This window comes from Dermacentor variabilis, chromosome 8 (genome assembly GCF_050947875.1).
Source record: "Dermacentor variabilis isolate Ectoservices chromosome 8, ASM5094787v1, whole genome shotgun sequence".
Classification (NCBI taxonomy): domain Eukaryota; kingdom Metazoa; phylum Arthropoda; class Arachnida; order Ixodida; family Ixodidae; genus Dermacentor; species Dermacentor variabilis.
The window spans coordinates 140,025,906-140,051,343 of record NC_134575.1 but is presented as its reverse complement, the minus strand read 5'-3'; the positions used below and the strand labels follow the sequence as shown (position 1 = coordinate 140,051,343).

The 25,438-nt window shown below is 44.5% G+C and overlaps 1 protein-coding gene across 4 annotated transcripts in view; it reads right to left on the bottom strand.

Moving 5' to 3' along the window:
* Positions 1–25,438, bottom strand: part of LOC142590620 (uncharacterized) — a 328,406-nt gene that overhangs the window by 48,130 nt on the left and 254,838 nt on the right. For 3 of the 4 annotated variants that reach the window (XM_075702951.1, XM_075702953.1, XM_075702954.1), the window contains one exon: positions 19,247–19,322. In XM_075702951.1, the coding sequence (XP_075559066.1) occupies positions 19,247–19,322 (76 nt within the window). Of the gene's footprint in view, positions 1–8,902; positions 11,082–19,246; positions 19,323–25,438 lie in introns of those variants that run through there. The other variant, XM_075702952.1, reaches the window with a different exon arrangement.

Below are 25,438 nucleotides of genomic sequence, written 5' to 3'. Positions count from 1 at the left end.
GGGATTTTACTTTAACGTTGCTAAGATTCGCCGCAGTGGGAGAAGCGCGTAGCAACCCCCACGCCCTGTTCTGTTTTTCACGAGCGATCCTACAATCGTCCTTCCACCACGGGACACGCCGTTTGCAGGCCAAGCCTTTTGCTTCTGATATGCATTTAGATGCGACATCTATTATGAATGCTGTAAAAAACTCGACTGCAGCATCAATTCCTAACGAAGACAGGTCAGCCCATGAGATACTAGTAAGAGATCGAAATTTCGCCCAATCAGCAGTCTCTATCTTCCACCTAGGAGCGTGTGGTGGATATTCGTTTTCTTTCGGTGATCTTAGCAGTATAGGGAAGTGGTCGCTGCCGTAAGGGTTGTCGGTAACTTCCCATTCAAGTTCAGGCAGTACAGACAAGGAGACTATGCTAAGATCTATGGAACAATAGCTTTTGTTTGCAAGAGAGTAATATGTGTGTTCCTTCTTATTCAGCAGACACGCACCAGAAGAAAATGAACTGTTCGACAAGACGTCCTCGCGCATCTATACGAGGGTCGCCCCACAGGTAGTTATGTGCATTGAAATCGCCAAGAACATAGGGTTCTGGCAATTCATCTATAAAGGACTGAAATTCATGTTTGCTTAGTTTATAATGCGGGGGTATATAAAGTAGCAAATAGTGATCAGTTTGTTTAGCAGAATAACTCGAACCGTCACTGCCTCAGGGGCCGTTCGTAGCTGTAAACGTTGACAGGCTATGCTTTTTTAATTACAATTGCAACACTGCCCGATGATGCGATAGCATCATCGCGATCTTTGCGAAAAGTAACGTGCTGTCGAAGAAACTTTGTTTGTTTTGGTTTTAAGTGTGTTTCCTGTAAACACAGCACTTTTGGATTGTGTATGAATGAGTTCTTGCACATCAAGATTCCTGAGAAGACCTCTGACATTCCATTGGATGATTTGTTTATCCATATTTAGAGAAAATTGGTGCTGTGTTTACGGAAACGGAAAGGATGCCTTAGATTACAGAGCCCTTTCGAGGCCCTGTAACAGGGGTTCTGCCCTTTTTGAAGCGTTCGAGCGAGTCTCGGCGCTCCTTAGGCGTTTAGTGCGCCTTGAGGACAGGTGTAGTGTCCATTGCCTCCTGTGAGACGCCGGACAAGCGCTCTTGCGAGCGAGAGGTTTTCCGAGAGAGTCCTACCCCGGAAGGCAAGGCCCCTGCGCCCACCAGCCCGGAGGTCGATGGGGCTACCTGAGGGATTTGGCTGCAGTGGCTGTTGCCAGCGCTGGAAGGGGCCTCGCAGGTTGGGGCAGCCTCGGCTGCGCGCACCTTCAGGGTTGATGGCCCCGTCTGCTGGGTTGGCGGAGTAGCGCTAGCTGCAACCACCGCGGGGGCGGTTGGCGTAGCTGCCGACTCACTGCTTGTGCGTCGGACTGCCGCCAGAGGCCGTTGTGACGCTGCCCCCTGACGCTCGACATCGCCAAAGGTTTTCTTGGGCAGGTACGATACCCGCCTGCGTGCCTCCTTGAAACTTATATTTTCCTTTACTTTAACTGTTACAGTTTCCTTTTCTTTTTTCCAGGATGGGCACGACCGTGAGTACGCGGCGTGCTCCCCATCACAGTTTACACAGTGGAGAGCATTCTCACAAGCTTCAGATGTGTGTTCGTGGGCACTGCATTTTGCACATGTTTGGCGGCCTCGGCAGCTCTGCGAGCTGTGACCGAAGCGCTGGCATTTGAAACATCGGAGTGGATTTGGCACATACAGCCTAACACGGAGCTTGATGTACCCGGCCTCGATTGACTCGGGCAAGATACTTGATCCAAAAGTAATTATTAGGTGCTTCGTCTGAATCTCTTTACCATCCCGCCTCATCTTAATTCTTTTGACATTGATCACATTTTTCTCACTGAAGCCCTCCAGGAGTTCCGCTTCAGTCAGCTCAAGCAAATCATCCTCTGACACAACACCACGGGTGGTGTTCATTGTACGGTGCGGGGTTACTGTTATGGGGATTTCCCCAAATGACACTAGTAGCGGTAGTTTCTCATATTGTTCTACATCGCGGAGCTCCAAGAGGAGGTCGCCGCTTGCCATCCTCGATACCTTGTAACCTGGGCCAAAAACAACAGTCAGGGACTTTGAAACAAGGAACGGTGAAATGGTTCGCACTGCTTTGTTTGACTTTTCAGAGTGAATAACATGAAAGCGGGGTAAATTCAGTATTTGGTGTCTGAACAACTGCAATAAATCTTCGGTGCGCCCTCGTTTCTGAGGGCAATCGGGAAGTTTGGGGAGAGAAGTTTCCATGAAAATGTATAAAAATTCGGCATTAGCACCGACCGCCCTACACGGAGCCCAACGAGGGGACGCGGCAGAGCTTGCATGCAAGTCTGCACGACGCCAGTCGTACGCCGCCACTATAACCAAATATGGTGTACCCAAGGTTGGATAACCACACAGGGTTAACCCTTGCCGCCAAGGAGAACGGAAGTAAATAGAAGAGAGAAGGAGACAGGAAAGGTGGAAAGTAAGGGAAAGACGAAGGTTGTAGGGAGAGAGAGACAGGAAAAGGCGACTGCCGATTTCCTCCAGGTGGGTCAGTCTGGAGGTGCCGTCTATGTGAAGAAAAAGCCGAAGAGGTGTGTTGCCTCCGCCGCGGGGCCTTAAAGGTCCAAACACCCAGCTACGGCTCAACCCCAAGGATCCCCTTTTCCCCAGACACGGCTAAGCCGCGCACGGCTACACGCGGGAAGGTCCAACCCTCGTGTGCTCGGGTACGTGGTCGGAACAAGATGCATTACAGTCGTCCTGTTCTCCAATAATTTTTCGCGACAGTCAAAAGCTTTAAAGGTAACCAGTTTACTGCTGGATGAAGAGAAAGATTTCAGAGCAGTGCGCTGAAAGGTGCGTCACTGTTGTGTGAGCAGCAGAAATTTCAAAGCGCTGCGCAGCAAATTGCATTAAAGACGTCCTGTTCCCCAATTTTTCTTGGCGTAGAGTCAAAAACATTACAAGGACGCAGTTTACTGTTGAATGAACATCAGAAATTTCAATGCGCTGCGCAATAAATAGCGTTACAGACATCCTTTTCTCCAAATATCCTAGGCGTGAGGCAGAAACGTTACAAGGAACCAGTTTACAGTTGGATGAACAGCAGACATTTCAAAGCCCTGCGCAACAAATTCAATACAGACGTCCTGTTTTTCCATTATTCTTGGCGTAGAGTCAAAAACATTACAAGTAGCCAGTTTACTGTTGAATGAACAGCAGAAATTTTATAGCGCTGCGCAGTAAGGTGCGTTACAGACGTCCTGTTCTGCAATTATTCTTGGCGTGGGTCACATATCTTCACTGCTAACAAGTTTACTGTTGGATTAAAAGCAAAAATTTCAGAACCCTGCGCAACAGGGTTCATTACAGACGTCCTGTTTTCCAGCTATTCTTGGTGTCGTTCAAAAATTTTACAGGGAACCGGGTTTACAGTAAAAATAACAGCAGAAATTTTAAAGCGCCTCTCAAGAAGGTGCATTAGACACATCTTCTGCAATTATATAGGTGTACTTTACAGGGGACCAGTTTACTGTTGAATGAATTTTAGAAATATCAAAGCGCTGCTACACAAGGTGTATTACAGGTGTCTGGTTATTCTTGGCGTAGAGGGAAAGAACTTTACAGGGAACCAGCTTACTGTTGGATGAACAGCCGAAATTTGAAACTGCTCCGCAACAAGGTGCATTACAAACATCCTGTTCTTGGCGTTATTCTTGGCTTTGAATGAAGAACTTTACAGGCAACCAGTTTACTGTTGGATCAGCAGAAAAAAATAAAAAGCAATGCGCAGCAAGGTGCATTACACACGTCCTGTTATCCAAATATTCTAGGTGTAGTTTCAAAACTTTCCGGGAAACTGTTTACAGTTCGATTGGCAGCAGAAATTTCAAAGCGCTGTGAAACAAGATGGGTTAGAGTGTCTTCTCCAATTATTCTTGGCGCGTGTCAGAAACATTACAGGAAACTAGTTTGCTGTAGAGTGAACAGCAGACACTTCAAAGCGCTGCGCAGTAATGTGCTTTACAGACGTCCTGTTCTCCAATTATTCTTCGTGTAGTGTCACGAATTTTACGGGGAACCAGTTTACTGTAGAATGAACAGGACAAATTTCACAGCTTTACACAACAACGTGCATTACAATCGTCATGTTCTCTAATAATTCTTAGCGTCGAGTCAAGAATTTTCCAAGGAAACAGTTTACTGTTCGATGAACAGCAGAAATTTCACAGCGCAACGCAACAATGTGCATTACAGACGTCCTGTTTTCCCATTATTGTTGGCGTAGTTCAACACCTTCATATGGAAACCGTTCACTATTTGATGAACAGCAGAAATTTCAAAGCGCTGCTAAACAAGTTACATTACAGGCGTCGTGTTCTCCAATTATTCTTGGCGTAGAGCCAAAACATTACGAGGAAGCAGTTTACTGTTCAATGAACAGCAGAAATTTCAAGGCGCTGCGCAACATGGTGCATTACAGACTTCATGTTCTCGAATTATTCTTGGCATAGAGCCAAAACCTATAAAACGAACCATTTTACAGTTAGATCAACAGCATAAATTGCAAAGCGCTGCGCAACAGAGTGCATTAAAGAAGTGCTGTTTGTCCATAATTCTTGGTGTAGGCTCAAAAAACTTGAGAGGGTACCATTTTACTGCTGGTTGAACAGCAGAAATTTCAATGCACTGCTCAAAGGGCACATTACAGAGGTCCTGTTTTCCAGTGGCGATGTTCAAAATCTTTACGGGCTAAATGTTTACACTTGATATAACAGCAGAAATTTCAAAACGCCGCGCAAAAAGGTGCATTACAAAGGTTCTGTTCTCCAATTTTTCTTGGCGCAGAGTCAAGAACTTTACAGGGAACCAGTTTACTGCTGGATGGAGAGAAAAATTTCAAAGCACTGCACTGCAAGGTGCAGTACTGTTGGATGAGCAGCAGAAATTTCAAAGCGCTGCGCAACAAATTGCATTGCAGACGTCCTGTTCCCCAAATAATCATGGCGTAGAGTCAAAAACATTACAAGGAAGCAATTTACTGTTGAATGAACACCAGGAATTTCAATGCGCTGCGCAATAAGTTGCGTTACAGACATCCTGTTCTCCAAATATTCTTGGTGTGATTCAGAAACGTTACAAGGACCAGTTTACAAGAACCAGTTTACTGTTGACTGAACAGCAGAAATTTTATAGCGCTGCGCATTAAGGTGCGTTACAGACATCCTGTTCTGCAATTATTCTTGGCGTGGGTCACAAACTTTATGGGAAACATGTTTACGGATGAATTAAACGCAAAAATTTCAAAACCCTGCGCTACAGGGTTCATTACAGACGTCCTGTTCTCCAGCTATTCTTGGTGTCGTTCAAAAAATTTCACAGGGAACCAGTTTACAGTAGGATTAACAGCAGAAATTTTAAAGGGCCTCTCAACAAGGTGCATTAGACACGTCCTCTTCCGCAATCATATAGGTGTAGATCAACTTTACAAGGAACCAGTTTGCTGTTGAATGAAATTAGTAATGTCAAAGCGCTGCTACACAAGATGCATTACAGACGTCCTCTTCACCGATTATTCTTGGCGTAGAGGGAAAAAACTTTACAGGGAACCAGTTTACTGTTGGATGAAGAGCAGAAATTTCAAAGTGCTGCGCAACCAGGTGCATTAAAAGGATCCTGTTCTTGGCGTTATTCTTCGCTTTGAATCAAGAACTTGACAAGCAACCACTTTACTGTTGGATGAAAAGAAAAAATTTAAGAGCAATGCGCAGCAACGTGTACTACACACGTCCTGTTATCCAAATATTCTAGGTATAGTTCCGAAACATCCCGCGAACCTGTTTACAGTTCGATTGGCAGTAGAAATTTTGAAGCGCTACGAAACAAGGTGTGTGATAGACGTCTTTGTTTTCCAATTATTCTTAGCGTGAATCAGAAACATTACAGGAAACCAGCTTACTGTACAGTGAACAGCAGACATAACAAAGCGCTGCGCAGCAATGTACGTTACAGATGTCCTGTTTTCCAATTATTCTTCGCGTAGAGTCAAGAACTTTACGTGGAACCAGTTTAATGTAGAATGAACAACACAAATTTGAAAGCGCTGCGCAAGAAGGTGCATTACAGTCGTCATGATCTCCAATTATTCTTAGTGTCGAGTCAAGTACTTTGCAAAGAAGCAGTGTACTGTTTAATGAACAGCAGAAATTTCGCAGCGCTGCAAAACAAGGTGCATTACAGACGTCCTGTTTTCCCATTATTCTTGGTGCAGTTCAAAACCTTTATAGGGAACACGTTTACGGTTTGATGAACATTAGAAATTTCAAAGCGCTGCGCAATAAGTTGCGTTACAAACATCCTGTTCTCCAATTCTTCTTGGCGTCAGTCAGAAACCTTACAAGGAACCAGTTACTGTCTGATGAACAGCAGAAATTTCAATGCGCTGCACAACAGGGTGCATTACAGAGGTCCTGTTCTCCAGGTATTCTTGCTGCCACTCAAAAATTTAAAGTAAACCAGTGTACAGTATGATTACCTGCTGAAATTTTATGCACCTCGCTATAAGGTGCATTAGACAGGTCTTCCGCAATCATATGTGTAGTACAACTTTACTGGGAACAAGTTTACTGCTGGATGAACAGAAAAAATTTCTAGGCACTGTGCAGTAAGGTGCATCACACACGTCCTGCTATCCAATTCATCTAGGCGCAGTTCCAAAACTTTCCAGGCCTGTTTAGAGATCGATTGGCAGCAGAAATTTCAAAGCGTTGCGCAACAAGGTGCTTTATAGATGTCCTGTTCTCCAATTATTCTTGGTGTAGTTCAAAAACGTTACAGCCAACCACTTTACTGTTGGTTGAGCAGCAGAAATGTCAAAGCGCTGCACAACATGTTGCACTACAGAGGTCCTGTTCTCCAAATAGTCTTCGAGTAGGCTCAAGAACTTCACAGGGAACCAGTTTACTATTGAATGAAGAGCAGAAATTATCAAAGCGCTCCGCAACGAGGTGCATTGCAGACGTCCTATTCATTTATTCTTGTAGTTCAAAAATCTGGCAGGGCACCAGTTTATTGGTCAATGAGCAGCAGAAATTTCAAAGCGCTGCGAAACAAGGTGCATTAGAGGCGTCTTGTTCTCCAATTATTCTTGGCGCGAGTCAGAAGCATTACAGGGAACCTGTTTACTGTAGAATGAACAGCAGACATTTCAAAGCGCTGCGCAACAATGTCCATTACACACGTCCTGTTCTCTAATTATTGTCGTAGAGCCAAGAACTTTACGGGGAACCAGTTTACTGTAGAATGAACAACACAAATTTGAAAGCGCTGCGCAAGAAGGTGCATTACAGTCGTCATGATCTCCAATTATTTTTGGCGTCGAGTCAAGGACTTTACCTGAAAGCAGTTTACTGTTGCATATGCAGCAGAAATTTGACAGCGCCGCGCGACAAGGTGCAGTACAGACATCGTGTTCTCCAAGTATGCTTGGCGTGAGTCGGCAACGTTACATGGAACCAGTTTACTGTTGGATGAACAACAGAAATTTCAAAGCGCTGCCCTACAAGGTGCATTAGAGGTCTTGTTCTTCAGGTATTCTTGGTTTCGTTCAAAAATTTCACAGGAAACCAGTTTACAGTATGATTACCTGCAGAAATTTCATTCACCTCGCAATAAGGTGCATTAGACACGTCTTCTGCAATCGGTATATGTGTAGTTCAAATATACAGGGAGGAAGCCTACTGCTGGATGAACACCAGAAATTTCAAAGCGCTAAGCATAATGGCCATTTTAGACGTCCTCTTTTCCAGTAATTCTTGCTGTGGAGTCACAAGCTTTACAGGGAACAATTTTACTATTAGATGAACAGCAGAAATTGTAAACTGGTGCGTGGTTACAGATGTAACGCGGTTACAACATGGTTACAGATGTAACGCTCAAAAATTGTTCATGGCTTAGAGCGCTGCCCCACAAGGTGCATTACAGGCGTCTCGTTCTCCAATTATCCTTAGCGAGAGTCAAACTTTACAGGGAACCAGTTTACTGTTAGATAAAGAGCAGAAATTTCAAAGCGCTGCGCTACAATGTGCATTAGAGACATCCTGTTGTCCAGTTATTATTGGTGTAGAGTCAAAATGCTTTCAGAGAACCATTTTATTGTTGGTCGAACAGCAGAAATTTGAAAGCGCTGCGCAACACGGTGCATGACAGATGTCCTGTTCTCCAAATATTCTTGGCATAGGGTCAAAACACTCTAAGGAACCATCTTACTGTTAGATGAACAGCATAACTTGCAAAGCGCTGCGCAACAGGGTACATTATAGAAGTCCTGTACTTCCTTAATTCTTGGCATAGGCTCAAAAAACTTGACAGGGAACCATTTTACTGCTGGCTGAACAGCAGAGATTTCAACCTGCTGCTCAAAAGGCACATTACAGAGGTCCTGTTTTCCCGTTATTCTTGGCGTAGTTCAAAATCTATACAGGGAACCAGTTTACAGTTGATATAACAGCAGAAATTTCAAAGCTCTGCGCAAAAAGGTGCATTACAAAGGTCCTGTTCTCCAATTTTTCATGGCGTAGATTCAATAACTCTACAGGGAACCAATTTACTGTAGGATGAACAGCAGAAATTTCAAAGCGCTGTGGAACAAGATGCATTACAGGCGTCCTGTTCTCCAATAATTTTTCTCGACAGTCAAAAACTTTAAAGGTAACCAGTTTACTGGTGGATGACCACAAAATATTTTAAAGCACTGCTCAGCAAGGTGCATTACACACGTCCTCTTTTCCAATGATTCTTGGTGTAGTTCGAATACTTTCCGGGAACATGTTCACTGTTCTACTAGCAGCAGAAATTTCAAAGCGCTGTGCAACAAGGTGCATTACAAACGTCCTGTTCTCCATTAATATTGGTGTAGTTCAAAAACCTTAAAGCAAACCTGTTTACTGTTGGATGAACACCAGAAATTTCAATGTGCTGAGCAACAAATTCCATTGCAAACGTCCTGTTCTCCAATTATTCTTGGCGTAGAGTCAAAAACATTACAAGGAAACAGTTTACTGTTGAATGAACAGGAGAAATTTTATAGCGCTGCGCAATAAGGTGCGTTACAGACGTCTTGTTCTCCAATTATTCTTGGCGTGAGTCACAAACCTTACGGGGAACAAGTTTACTGTTGGATTAACCGCAAAAAGTTCAAATCGCTGCGCAACAGCGTTCATTACAGACGTCCTGTTAACCAGTTACTCTTGGTATCCTTCAAAAATTTACAGGGAACCAGTTTACTGTAAGATTAACAGTAGAAATTTTAAGGCGCCTCTCAACAAGGTGCAACAAACACGTCCGCTTCTGCAATTTTATGGGTGTAGTTCAACTTTACAGGGATCCAGTTTACTGTTGAATTAGAAATTTCAAAGCGCTGCTACACAAGGTTCATTACAGTTTACTTTTGGATGAACAGCAGAAATTTCAAAGCACTGCACAACAAGATGCATTACAGACGTCCTGTTCTCCAATTATTCTTCGCGTGCAGTGAAATACTTTAAAGGTAACCAGTTTGCTGCTGGATGAACAGAAAAATTTCAAAGCACTGCGCAGCAAGGTGCATTACAGATGCCCTGTTTTCCTGCTGATGATCTGCTTACTGGTAAATGAATCAACGCGCTGCGCAACAAGGTGCATTGCAGACGGCCGGTTCTCCTATTATTATTTGTGTAGTTCAATAACTTTGAAGTGAACCAATTTGCTGTCGGAGGAACAGGAGAAATTGTAGTGAAACCTGCCATTGCAGTAAATATTACCACGACCGTTAGCTAGCTGAGAATTGTGCTTAGGGCATACAGTGCCTAAAAGAGGTCGGTCGAGGAATTCGTTCACAGGCGCGTGAGTCGCACACTTCGAAACGAAAAGTGCTGTCCCAGTGGCCCATAAGACCCGACTTGCCGAGTAAGAAATATTAAGGACAGTTCAGAGTTGTGTAAATTGGAAAAGGTACAATGAAAGCGGCTGTCGCAGAAAACTGCAGGGTTAAGCTACCTAAAACATGGTTTGAATGCAAATATAGCATAAACCTGGATGACTGACAAGTTCACAGTGGAATGAATAACAGAAACCTGAGGGAGGACTGCATCGCAATAAACATTAGAGACGGTTGGCAGCTGTTAGACGTTGTTAGAGCGAACAACACATCGAACGGGACGAGGAAACGCTGACTGTTGGGTAATAAAAAATGCCATCGCAACAATCCTGAATGGCCTTGCGAGCTAGCTGATGCGTGTTTTGTGAGGAATCAGATCATTGGCCTATATGTCACATTGCGTAGCATAGGTAGGGGAGGGCACATGCACGCCCACCAGTTTTCTGGATGCCATGGACGCAGGGATGAGAAGAGGGTATATAATTGTGCTTTAGTAAGCGTACGTGTCACGAAAAGTGTTCGTTTCCCAAAGCAGTGCTGCTGATTGAAAGCGAAATTTCGCTGCTGGCTGTGCGAAACAGATATACCCCATTGAGAGTTACTCCGCAACAGACCGGGGAGTATGCAGATGTGCCTCCACGCATGAGCTCCTGCAGCGCGGAGATCCCATTATACTTGCTTTGTTGTGGAACAATATAAATGCTAAACAAGCGAAGGTGAGGCAAACTTATAGTTCGTTCCCTTTCGTGGCCCATCAGAAGGCTGCACTAGGTTATTTCGCCTTTTTCTTATTTATCTTTTTCCACAGATTCACATCATGGCAATCAATCGGATATTTTTTGTATTAAAGGTTAACAACGCTTGCTAATAGCGAGTACGTTCGACGTCTATATATTAAAGGTACGAGTCGAATACGCAAAGTAGGCGGCAAGCAAATTTTTTGTCCTAGTATGAATCCGAATGCCAGCGTCCACCGATCCACCAGCGATGCTTGTGCCGGGCCACCAAGGTCAATTTCTGATCCAGTCGTGGAGCTGCGCATCATCCGCGACGAGCATGTCTTTGATGTCGTGGAAGTTCAAGTCGGCCAGGTTTGGAACAGCTTCCGCAGCCTTTTTCACCTGCAGAAATACTGTGCAATGAGCCCACCTTGCGAGAACAGGAAGCAAGTGTAGCCGTGTTTACGCACCTATGGAAGCTCATTCATATCCCTATAGACGATCTGGCCCAGAGGTACATATACAGTGCCGAAACACAGCAGAACATTTTCGTTTCTTTTTTTTCCAGGTCAGCATGTCGCTCCGAACGTGGCAGTCACAAAGGCGCGAAAATTAGAACACGGTTGTCTAACAATTTACATTTCTGGACTGCTTCTTTCCACCGTCTACGTGAATCGCAGTAATGGAGGCTGAGGAATGGCCTTCTGAACGCGTGCTTGCAAACGATAGTGCAGATTGCGACTATCGCGGTTCATGCATTGAAATGTAGGTGTTATCACAGCGCTTTAATGCGTAGCCACGATTTGTATCCAAGCGCCAGTAGAACGAGCAGCGATGAGAAATACCTTCCGTGCATTAAATATTAAGTCTTGTTTCTGTTCCTTGCTTATTGAATACGCGGTGCTACCTCTGCTAATCACTGCACACCTATCGTTTATTGCGGTACTATTAAGGCGAAAATCTCGCACAAACGCCCATTAGAGCATATTCAACATACCAGCTAAGGGAAACCCCCTAATCTTCAACTTGGATTTAGCAAAACCATGGTACTTACATTTTTAGTCGGGTTTTGTCCCACCGAAATATCGCTACAGCATGTTTGGTAATTTAGAGAACACGAAGAGTGCATGTGCAATACAATAAGCAAGGCAGCAGTGACAGCTGATCGGCGCAACGCTAAACACTTGATTTCTGTACTGCAGATATCGCGAATCCAAGGTAAATATACCTGGTAGCGAAGCTTCCATAGGAGCCCATACGTTCAAAACATGGCGGTCCATCGGCGGTTCATGGGGCTTAGCGCCATCTGTATGTGATGGGAACACTTCCGGCGGAAGAAAAAATAATGTGACGCCACATCCGTTAAAAGCAGAAGTGACGTCATGTTGTTTTCGAAGGCGCGAAATTTGTTTTGTTGTCCTGCCTTTGGAGCTATATATTCAAATGTCCCGCCATTCGACTTGATGGGCGTTTTGAGCTTTCAGCGTGAAAAGCGATGCAGGAAAGCGGTTAAGGCCAGGCCAGCCGTACGGTTGTCGAAATCGCATCCCTGCCCAGAACATACTTTCTTTGGAGGCCGACGAAAGCTTTAGGTGTAGAGTGCTGATCCTATTGGAGGACGCCAAGCCCGTCGGCCAGCGCAATCGCGCGATAACAACTACACAATTATCTGGCGGTCGTAACTCACTACTTTTGACTGAACAGATTAAGAAGCGATGAAGCTACCCGCGTCACCAAATTCAGACAAATTTCGACAAGCAAGAAAGCACAAACTGTGAGGGGGGCGTATTTCAACAGGTGAACTTTACGAGTGTGCCTTTCACCCATTTCAAGACGTGCATTGCATTGCGAGTGATAGTGGCGTCAACGCCCCCTGTAGCGATGGGCGCTGAAAAGAAATGCATTTATTAATAATAATAAAATGAAATAAACTTGAAGTTTCTTAACTCTTCACGAACATATAAAATTTAGTAGGAATTTTATTTTCGTTGAATGAATCTAACTGTGTCTCGCTTGAATTAAAAAACGCGTTTTTCTTTCCCAATGTTTGTTCCCTCCAAACATAGTCGCGCTTCAATCGCTGCTTCCATAACACCTCATGCTGATGTCGGTGACAATCTGTACTTAACCGCTTTTCGCCCGAAGCTTCGCGACCTATTTGAATCGACCTTGGCGAATCTTCCTGACCACCAGGAGCCTTGGTCTGCTTGCGTCACTTCCTTGACGGTTCTTCCACTGAGGACGTCATCAGGACAAGCTGTACGAAAGCCGGCTGCCTTGGCTGGACCGACACTTGGCAGCAGCGACAGCTGATCGGCGCAACGCTAAAAACTTGATCCCTGTACTGCAGATATCGCGAATCTTGCTGACCACCAGGAGCCTTGGTCTGCTTGCGTCACTTCCTTGACGGTTCTTCCGCTGAGGACATCATCAGGGCAAGCGGTACAAAATCCGGCTGCCTTCGCTGGACCGACACTTGGCAGCAGCGACAGCTGATCGGCGCAACGCTAAAAACTTGATCTTTGTACTGCAGGTTGGTGTCCAAATTATACATGCTTTGTAACTAAATAGTTTATGCTGTCGCTGCTGCCTTTCTGTATTGCTGTGTATCTATTGTATATTTATTATACCTTCTGTCCACTGCTACTGTTCCTTTGCGAAAACATGACCAAATCTACAGCTGAAAGAGAAAGCCGATGCGAAATCCGAGAACTTCGTGCTGAAATGAAGTCTCTCGTGGACAGTGGTAAATTGATGAGCGATCAATTTGAGGACATGAAAAAGAAGCTTAATGAAGCCACAGAAGGTAGGGAAGCCTGGAGAAAGGCGAATGAAAAGTTATGAGCTAGGTGCATGGAAAATGAAAATGTTATTCAACAACTTCAGAAGAGGGTTGTTCAATCGGAGCAATACTCGCGCAGGTCCAATATAGAAATTAAGGGACTTGTGCAACAGGACAATGAACGCGTTACTGAACTTGTTGGGAAAATTGGTGATGCACTAGCTGAGCCCATAACTTCTGACATTGAAGTCTGCCACCGTGTGCCCACCCGAGAAGCTGGAAAATCTAATATAGTTGTCCAGTTTAAGAGCAAACAGAAGAGGGACAGTGTTCTTGAAAAAGCGCGGAAGGCTAGGTTGCGAAACAATCAGGTTGGAATTCTTGATGATTCCAGAGTACTTATTAGTGAGCACCTCTGTCCGACCTTGAAACGTCTTCTTTCGCTGGCATTAGCAAGAAAGCGCGAATGTCAGTGGCGCTTTGTCTGCACGCGAAATGGGAAAGTACCTGCACGCAAGACTGAAGCCAGTAGTGTTGTCCACATTGCCTCAGAGACTGACCTTCAAAAGATCGCCTAAACTGCAGCGTCTAAAGATACGCTGACGATACGAGCCTGTTTGTCTCTGACAATGATCTTGATGACCTGTTAAAAAGATCTCGCAGTATCCTTTCTAAATTGTCGAGTTGGTCTCGTGATAACGCTCTAACAATTAATAGCTCCAAATCAAAGGCCATATTGTTCAAGGCAAGAGGCAGGCGGTCTTATTGACTCTCTTTTCTGTACACGATGCATCGTGAGTATAGCTTTCCAAGCAAAATTGCTCTGCCCGCACACGCAAAAAACATTTCCGCGCTTCACGTGACTGCGCGTTCACTTGCCTATAAGCACGACATACTATGTTTCTAGCCGAGTTTACTTTTCCATTTGACATTATCATGTTCTCTGAAACGTGGTATCAGGAACACAGTGAAATGCTGATCATAGATGGTTACAGACATTTCTTCATTAATCACACCGATAAACGTGGGCGCGGTGTAGCTTTGCATGTCAAGCGCGGCATACAGTGTGACATTACGAAGTGCTAAGCGTTAAATCTGACAATAACATGTTTGTTGTGATGTACCGACCACCTGCTGGTAATATATCTAATTTCTTAGAATTTACTGAAAAGCTATTAGAGCATGCTACTTTTCACAATTACAAAGTGCTTTTTGGTGGTGACTTGGTACTGATATTAACGTGCTCGATGAAAGCGCTCGGACTCGTGCAGTAACTAATGTAATCAATTCTTCCGGTTTCTGCACCGTTATTACGACACCTACTCGCGTGACACCATCTTGTCAATCAGGTCTCGACAATTTCATTGTCAACGCTGGTGCAGCCATCTACACAGCCGGGACTATCAGCTATGATATCAGTGATCATTCGATATTCATAATATGCTCATTTTATATTCACGAAAGAACTTTACCTGATACCACGTTCAGCTACAGATGCCTGTCAGGCGAAAATATGGAACACTTTCGCGCACTTGCTTTGCGCACAGACTGCTCTTCTCTTTATAACAATAAGGATGCTAGTCAAGCATACAATGAATTTCTGTCCATATTCAGTCGCCTATACAATTTGTCTTTCCCGCTTAAAACAGGAAAGGTAAAAAAAACGCATTAGAAAGCCGTGGGTGCAACCACAGCATGTTAGATTGATTAACAAAAAAATAGGATGTTCAATAAATTTCTGCGTACGCGTCATCAAAGTGATCTCGTTGCATTTAGGAAGTTAAGAAATACACTAAATAAAGAACTGCGAAAAGCTAAAGCACTCTATTACGAGAGCCTTTTTGCAGCCGTGCAGAGAAAAATCCAGAAAAGACTTGGACAATTATCAATGATGCAATCAGATAGGGGAATGTGAATCGCAGTTTGCGTGAGGTAACCGTGAATAACGAAAAGGTGTCGGGCATCCTCTTAACCGAACGTTTCAATGAACACTTTGTGAACATGACGGTATCATCAAATAACACGGTCAGTGGTCCTACTGTTAAGAGATGTGCGCACAGCATTTTTCTCGAGCCGACTGACGATGCCGAATTTTGTCGTATATTTTTGGGCTTAAAAAACAGCAACGCTGTTGATGCAGACGGCATTCAAATCAGGCCTATAAAATTTGTAATCGATGTCATCGCAGTTCATCTCGCGTTTGTGTTTAACCTTGTTATGGAGTCGGGACCTTTTCCAACAAATATGAAGAAAGCAAGGGTGTCGGTTATTTCCAAGGTGGGAACCGAAATGACCTGGGGAATTATAGGCCTATTTCCATTTTATCCGTTTTTTCTAAGGGTTTAGAAAAACTGATTTCTGCACGCATTAACAATTTCTTTACGAAGAATGACATTCTTTCTGAATGTCAACACGGATTCCGCTCGGGCATGTCAACCGAAACAGCTTTGTTACGCCAAAAAGAGCTAATAATTAATAATATTGATGCGGGAAAACTAACGTTGGGTATATTTATTGATTATAGCAAGGCATTTGATCGTTTAAGTCATCAAATTTTAATAAGTAAACTAGAAGGATATGGTATCCGTGGCGTGGCAAATCAGCTCTTTCAATCTGATCTGTCTGGGCGGACGCAGCGCGTTGCTATCGAAAAATACTGCTCTTCATATAGGGAAATTAAATCAGGTGTGCCCCAGGGTAGCGTTTTAGGCCCGATTTTGTTTAATATCTATGTAAACGATATTGCTGAAATAGTAAGTGACACATCCATTGTACTATACGCTGACGATACGAGCCTGTTTGTCTCTGACAATGATCTTGATGACCTGTTACAAAGATCTCGCAGTATCCTTCTAAATTGTCGAGTTGGTCTCGTGATAACGCTCTAACAATTAATAGCTCCAAATCAAAGGCCATATTGTTCAAGGCAAGAGGCAGGTGGTCTTATTTAAATGAAGAATTATTGTTGGATGGCACGCCCATTGAGATTATAACCAAACACAAAGTATTGGGCGTGACGCCGTCAGAAGATATGAACTGGACATATCACATTGAACAAATTATGAAATATGTCATCTGCCGCAGGTGCATTGTCCCGTTGCCGTCATTTTTTCCCAGAGAAAGTAAAGTTGTACATATATTATGCCTTGTTTCAATCGCATCTGAATTATTGTGCTCTTGTATGGGCTACCACCACAAAACGTAATCTTCATGCACTTCTTCAACTTCAAAAACGAGCACTTGGACATGTAGCGAATGTACCTTATTTCCATTCTACTGCGCAACGTTTTGAAAGTTATAACATAATACAAGTAACTAACATTTACGAATACAGGCTACTGTATTCTTTCTGCTTCGGCTCCGAAAAGTTTCAAATATTTTTAAAAGATACGTCACTACTTGAATATGACAGAAGTGATGCGCGTACCCGCAGCTAAGACATGTGGTTAGTACCGTAGAGGCGTACAAATTACCTCATGCAGTCGCTAAGACACACGCTACCTTCACTGTTAAATAAATTTGGGAAAGAAATTGTTATGACAAATACCTTGACTCGAAAACAGCTTAGAGCATATTTTTGTAAAGAAATTTTTGAAAAGTGATCTTTGTAATTATTGTAAATGTAACCCATTGCATTGTATATTGTATTTGTATTTGTACTGCTGCCATGTGAGGGCCTTCAGGCACATTCAAGCTGTATGTCGCAGCTTTTCGCCTGGAGGACACCCAACAAGTTTATTGGAAATAAAACATTTGATTTGATTTGATTTGAAACCGGCGCTATAATACAAAGACTCGACTTTTTCAAAATTTAGCATCTCGGCATTGATGCTGTCACGTCCAATGTTTATCGAGGGTTTCGCGGAGCAGTTTGCTCTAAAGCAACAACATGGTGGCTTCGATGATGAGCCTCAAAGAAATCGCGCGAATAAGAAACCATTGCTGTTGCTGCCTTGGTGGTGTGCGATCGGCTGTTGGAAATATGACTGGAAGTCTGTTAACGCACTCTGCTCCGTTCATGCTGCAAGATGTCGAACGGTACAGTGATAACGTGTGCAGTAGTTGGCTGAAAAATTAGTGAATCCTCTTTTTAAGAATGGATTATTTGTGTGGCCATGAGGAATGGTCTGAGTGTGCTGTCGGCCCTTGGAGGACTTCGACCTCAGAACGTCGGTAACAGTGAGTACCCCTTATTACGCAAAGTAAGGAAGGCGGAAGCGCTGCTTCCTGGCACAGTAAGTTTATCGCAAGCTACCTGCAGCCAACCGCCCCAACTATCATGCGAAATAACGCTCACTCTATCGTGAACGTATAAAACACAATTGAATGAGCGCACTTCTGGCTAAGTGCGCCAAAAGCATGGTTAACGGCGGCTACACCGTCCGCAGATAAATATCTAAGCTCAACGTTCATTATAGCCCACAAAATAATCGAGTAACTTGGGTAAGCTGTGTTTGCTACAGGCAAATAGGAAGTGTCGAACATCTACGTTCCAAGCCTTGTGCCTAGCAAGAACTCTAACGCAACTGAGCACACCCGCAAGTGACTAGGCATAGCATAATGCGATAGGGATCGCACCGTAGAAAGTTACTGCGTCAGAAACATCACACGCCTGCGATTCGAGATGCTTGCCAGATAAAGTATGTAGAGAACAAATGCGTTAATTTTCTTTTAATTAATCATGCGGAACGTTCGGACAAGCTGTAATTGATATCTAGGACCACTTTTAGTGCGGGCTCCTGCTGGTACCCTTCGCAGAAGGCGTAATGAGCTCCGAAAGCGCTTATGTAGGTCCTAAAATGGTGGCCAAAGCTTCCCGTCATCCACCCAGTCACCGTCAACGATATCCACCGAAACAAAAGTCGGCTGAGCCGCACCGGCGTCACGCAAACCGATTCTAACTAAACGTGGACACAGCGGAGGCTAACTACCGACGCATCACCACGGGTTCAAGTATGGCGGCGGCCATTGTTTCGCAGTGAAAAATGATCTATATAGTTGACGAACACAGCCATACGCTCGGTCGTAGCAGCGACAAACCGGTCAAAAACATTAATGGGCTAGTTGCTTCTGTTATGGCTTGCAAAGAGCGAACGAGGACGAGCAAGGAGAAATCATGACAAGGTGCAAGACAGAATGTGGCAGTATGCCGAAGACATTTTAGGGCATCCCTGGCTCTCATGTAGACAGTCAACCAAGTAACATACACCGAATGTTTTGGGCACGCAGAATTGGACTAGAAAACGCAAAAACAAATCCATACGTGATACTTGCTGTCCTTTATCTTGTTTCCGCCGAAACCATCACTGAAGATGAACATTGCAAGCGCGAGCCTACAACGCCTAAAAAGAATTATCTGCCCCAGTGGTAAGTAGTGGCTCTTATAAACTTTGCAGCGGCCTCTTGCACACACCGTCAATCCAAATGAGTGAAAGAGTTAACTCGCAGTGTTTAGAGAAGGCAAAGATTAATATATCAGCGTTAATTCTAAGAAATTTTTGAGTTTCACCACATTCGGACATATCCCTGACTGACTGCAGAAACTGTAATGTCCAAAGCCCATTTTAATAAAAAACAAAGAAGTACAAATGTCATTCATATATGAAACATCCGTGTTGCCTTGAGAAATAGTTGGACAAGCTATGCCATTTAATAGAGCTTCTTTTGAAAAGTTTTTCGCTTCATCCTAAATGCGAATATGGTCACCATTTATACCTTTAACAAGGTTCTCAATAGCAAACTTCTATCTGATTCCGTAATTCGCATGATGAGAAGAGGTACTAACCGCTGTGAACTCATCCATCGTGCGGATAAGGTGTAAAGCTTGAGCACTTTTCAGTGTTGCGTTGTACGTGCTGGCCCTGCGCAGAAACAGCAAGTTTCAGTGGCGTTATGTTACTAAATCCTGCAGCCACAAAAGCATTTCTGTACATGCACCACTTTCCAATGACCGCAAAGTAAGATCAAGTCTGGACCTCTCACTTCCAGCCGAAGTACGTAGCGGTTACCACACGTCACGGCGAGTCGATAGCTTCGATGAGCACCTTTATATTTGTCTAGCGACGCATGTATCTGGTTCTCACAATTCAATTGTTTAGAGCGTGAAATCTTGTGCAAAATCAGCCGTTTCACTCGCCCGGTGGGCACACTTATCTGTGATACACGAGCTTAGGAGTCCAAACTTATGTTACTTAGAAACAGCATGGCAAGGAAAAACATTCGATAAACTTCATCTCAGCCCTGTAATTTTTTTTATTTTTTGCATTTCTTGTGGTTGTGAAAACGAGCTTTTTTGAACTATACTTAAAATATTTGAAATTGGTGTGCACTTTAGTACAACATCATTACTGCGCCCTTCTAGCATAAACATTGTGCTCTGCTCGAAGGCTGCTTTGCGCAAAACATGCACCTTAACAAGTGTAAGAGGGCTCGGGTGCTTTAACATTGAAAGCAAGTGAAGACGCCATACGCTAGGCGATTCTTCGAGCCCGTCATATGATTGCAGTAGGCTATGGCTGTCATACTGGCACTTTATGTATATGGCGTCCCAAGTGCTGAAGTGGACACACCGCGCTCCTTTACAGCAAGGCTGTAAAGCAACCTTGCTCTATAGACGGGTACAACAAGAAAAAAGAGGGCTTTTCCCCTCCGAGGCGGATGCACAGTAGCATTTACCAATGGGCGCTCACTATGAACTGATACCACGAGCCGAACGGACGGTGACCCCACCGAGGTAGAAAGTGGCCGCCCGTCAGCTGCGCGTGTCAGCCCCTCGTCAGAGTGAATTCCCGAACTGTTTCTGATGGTCTATCATGCCGCGAATATTACTGCGAGCTTACAATGCACCATTTCTGCCACTTGTACTTATTCTCAGCCGCGATCCGGCGAAGAAAAATTGCAGCGAGCATAGCTGACGCTGCGGTATGCTTTGCCTGAAAATAGGATCCCTTGGAGACACACAGCTACACACACACATCCTACGTCTTCTATGTTCTGTGGTTCGCTCCAGAATGAAGTTACGACGAGGAAAGTTTGCGAAAGCCAGATGCTTATATTGTTAGCAGCGGGTGTGTTAATGTACTGTGTCGCTGCGTTTTTCGTCGAGCTGGGAGAAGTGATGGAGCAAAACCATTCCCAGGAGAAATGAGGAAATCGTGCCCGTATACAACAAACCTACCAGTCTCTCATCACAAAATATTTGCGAAAGCAGCCTCCAACGCAGATTTGTTGCCGTCAACTGGGCGTGAACGATCGCTGTCAGCAGTGAGATAGCCGAGTGTCGTCTAGCGGCGGTGGTTGAGCGTTGCGTAGCACCGTCGATTGATTGCTGTCCACCAGTGCTCACTGCAAGCGCAAGCTGTAGAATGCGTGCTCTGACATCACTCATAAGGTGTGTTGCCAGCGCTAGATAAGCTTTCGCACTACACATCACCCTGCTTTTTTATTCTCGTGATATGTTGCTATCAAAAATTCATCAGACAGTGTTAAGAGAACGGCTGAAAAAGAAAAAGAAAAAAAACATGAGAATGTAGGTACAGCAGCGTGTGAACCCGCTCCTAATACCTCCACCCGCGTCTGTTTGTACATGTGTGTGTGCATGTTTTCTTCCATTTGCCTAATTTTTATTTCCAGCATTTCTTTATATTTTAGATTTCTTAAGTTTTCGCGTTTGTGCGTGTATATGCGCCTGCTTCCATGCCCGTTTGCGCTTACTCTTATTTTTGTCTTTTTATGTTATATTAGCATTTTTTGCAAGTTTATTTCAGCAAAGTCTTTTTACACATTTTCATTAAGCCACCCCATTCAAAGCACTAACCCTTCTAAGCAGCAGGGCTGGCCTCTTCCATCTCATTAAAGCCTTTCTCACTGGTCTAACTCTCCTTCTCAATCTGCCTACCCGCTGCTTTAACTGTCCTTGCTTCTTGTGTTGTTGCTGCAATGTGATTAACCAACTTGCACAAAACAAATTTTTATCACCTATGAAAACCTAAAGGTTTACAGACACATTTTCTTAAAAGCGTCACGTGGGTTGCAGACTAACTTTGCCTCTTACCCCTGTTCATGTTTATGCAACAGTGCATGCGGCAGCTCGCCAGCAGTGCACATGAAAGGGTGCCATATTGTGAAACAGCACCTTGCTATATAGTTATATTTTTCACGCTTTCAGTCTTAGTTAACAGACGGTTTGGCTGCCCATCACATATATTGGTACAAATTTTCGACACGAATAACGTTGGCAATGGGGCGTCATTTTCTGTCTTAACAGTTTCATTGTTACAAAAACATATTTCAATGAATGGAGCCCAGCAAGGCATTGCACTGAGAGCTTTTGCAACATTCACCATTTATTACTTCACCAAAGTCATTGTCTGAATGTGGCCGTCGTTATGCCGACGGCTTGTGAATAAAAACATTGCCTCGATAAAACATACTCAGCATTACTCAGCATTTTTTAGTTGAAACAAAGCTAGCATAGCTATTCAGAGTCAGTAATTGCGCTTGCAAGTGCAGACGGCTAACGATGCGTTTCAAACGTGGCCTCGAAGACTGCTTTTAATAGCTACCCGAATGAGTATATTGTGCCTCACTAAGCTGATGATGTAAGATAGTTCTCTTATTCGCATGCCTGAACCGGATAACCAAAATCAAAAATGCGACCGCATGAATGTGCTTTTGCGTGGAAGCAGCTAAAAGTGGCGTGTCTACTGCTCTCACACCTACAATGGCTACAAATGACTTCAAGTGCAGATTGCTAAATGCGCCGCACGCACCGACTAATGTTATTTCATCAAAGGGCCCGTCAATCTCGATGGAGTATTTTGGGCATTCGCACATTCGCATTACTCATATCTACAAGCTGGAAAGAACAGTAGGGACTACCTGGAAGCAGACCGCCAAACGGGTCCCCCTGTTTGCACTGCTCTTATTTGTAAAAATGGCTTAATGAAATTGTGGTGACGAACGCCCACGTAGACGAGTAGTCTCGGGCTCTCGCGGCAGAGCCGACACACGATCTCTTAGCGCAGCATTCTTTTTATATCTTTCTGAAGATCACGGTCTACCGCCCCCGGCGCGGGCGCGGCCCGCGACTACGACAACGTAGTCCTTTAGGACCGATTAAAGTTTCTTGCTTGCTTGTCTGTCTGCCTGTCTTTCGGAACGCTAGCCCGAGCTGGAGCCTGCCAGCCGCTCGTGCCTCGTGTAGACGCGAGCGTCTAATTTTGATGAGACGCCGATGCTGCTACCGCGACAGAGGGCTCCCTCCTAGAGAGGAGGACAATTCGACGAATGATGGAAAGTCCACGTGACGCGGCTTGTCTTGGCGTTGGTCTTGGGTGTCATGTAAGGAGGCGGCGTTGAAGGATGCAGCAGGGTTGCATAGTACATTGCTGTGGCCGATGGCGCGGGTGCTTCAATGTAGGCAGCTTTGAGGCGTTCCATGGCAATGGTGTCTTATTGACCGTTGACATTGTCGACAAAAGTCGTCCGACGACGCTCGAGAACACAATATGGCCCGGATTAGTGTGGCTGCAAAGGCTTCCGCACGGCGCAGTTAGGCACGAAAACGTGGGTAGCAGAGGCGAGTGCCGGAGAAACGTACGGAGTCCTTGCTTCTTGCGAACGTGTAGGCAAGGAGCGTATCTGGCTGAAGAAAGCTTGTAGTTTGGCAACGTAGTCGGCAGGTGATGGCATACGTGTCTTGGTGGTGGCGACGAAGAAACCGCACGGAAGGCGTAAGTGAGCGCCAAAGACTAGCTACGCACAGGAGCAACCTAGCTCGCTCTTGAGTGCAGCTCTGCTGCCAAGTAATACGAGAAGCAAATGTAGAATCCACTTCCCCGGCGGTTCATGCGTCATAAGGGAGGCCTTGAGATGCCCGTGACAACGTTCAACTAGTCTAATGACTGCGGGTGGTAACCAGTCGTGCGAAAAGTTGTTGTGCCGAGTTCTTTGAGTAGTTAGTGCAAGAGTGCTGAGTCAAACTGCCGACTGCGATCGGTGACTATTGTGGATGGGCAGCCGAACCGTGCCATCCATGTAGACACGAAAGCTGCTGCAACAGTTGGCGCTTAGATGTCAGATTTAGGTGCAGCTTCTGGCCATCACGTTCGCGGTCGATGAATGTCAGTATGTAGCAGTAACTTTTCGAAGGTGCGAGAGGGCCGACGAGGTCCAGGTGTACGGAGTCAAAACGAGCATCCGGTGGAAGAAGAGAATTGACAGGTGGAATGGGGTGACACTGGATCTTAGAGCGTTGACACGACAAACAGCAGCGAACACAATCGCGAACTTCCGTGTTTAGCCGAGGCCAAACGAAACGACTGGAAAAAAGCCTTTGTGTCGCGCGTATAACAGGACGCGATGCGACAGATTGCGCACAGTTTCCAATAAGCATCTGCGAAGGGACACCGGAATGTATGGTCGAGCTGTGTCGGTGTCGCAGACGACGGACGTACCATCTCGGGTCACAACGACGTCCTCCAATTTCAAGGACGTTGACGAATTGCGGAGTGTACGAATTCGGTGCCCTCGCGCTGTTGACTGGAGAGTAAATTGGCATCGATGATGAAAGGTTCCGATCGCAACGTGGAAACGGCATTGACGCGACCCAGAACGTCGGATGGAACGTTATCGGTGCCCTTGATGTGGCGTAGCGAGTAACAGGACGCCGAGCGGTTATTTGCATGCACGAAGGTCTTGTGGTCAGTCAAGGCAGTGAATACGCGGCCTTCTAGGAAATGGCGAAAATGTCTTATAGGCAGGTAAACGGGGAGTAATTCACGGCAGAACATGCTGTACCGAGACTGCGCAGGCTTCACTTTCTTGGAGAAAAAGGCGAGTGGATGCCACGTATTGTCGATGAAATGCTACAGAACGGCACCAACGGCGGTGTTTGAAGCGTCAGTCATGATGACAGTGGGCGCGTCTGGCTTTGGGTGTCTAAGCAGCGTGGCTTCGACAAGGGCAGACTTCTTTCTTTATTTACAGAGTACCTACATGGCCATAAAGGCATTACGTAGGGGGGAACAAAATATAACCAGTAATACAGAAAAGCTTTCGGACAGATATACTCACAAACATAAGCACTACAATAGCATTTAGAGAAAGACATGCAAGCAATCAGAAACAAGCAGGTTTCAAGATATATAACACATACATTTGTTCTACAAGAGCCCCGTCACAGCATAGAATATACTTGTTCGTTATTTGACACATTTGCTTTATCATTTGATAAACTGTTTCATTGTCTCATTGATTTGGGGAAAAAAGAGTAGTAAAAAGTGTTTGTTCTGCAGTTATAGCCAGATATCTTGCCGCTGTTATCACAGCGAGTCGATTTGTAATCTGGTTCCAGAAGATAGTTATAGCGATTGATACCTGTCTGATTGTTATACATTGGGTGTAATAGTTTGAACCTTAACTTCTGCCTACGCATATAAGCAGATCTCATCCTATAGTGGCCTTCATTTCGGAAACGCTAGAGTACGGGCTGTAATTATTACAAACACACTTTACTGCTTGATTCTGTAGTTTTTCCCGTCTATTAATGAGGTAATCTTGACACGGATCACACATTACACAAGCATAAGTATTGTTCTGACATGTAAGAAGTATAAAATTTCTTTAACTTCGCGCGCTGCCTGTTTAAAATGTCTGCGAATAAAATGTAATATTCTACTAGCTTTTGCTATGACAATGGGAATAAAATGTAATATTCTACTAGCTTTTGCTATGACAATGTGAATCTGTTTATGCCAAGTGAGTGATTCGGTGATATAGACTCCTAGATACTTTTCCTTCGACTATGTCGATAAGCGTGCCATTGATGTTATATCAGTGCTGGAATTTTGATAATGTTCTGGAAAAAATTACGCTACTGCAATCTTTATATTTAAATTCATGTTCCATAATTTTCCACCAGTTCGCTACCTTATCTAAATCTGCTTGCAATGTATGTCATTTTCAGTAGTAGTTT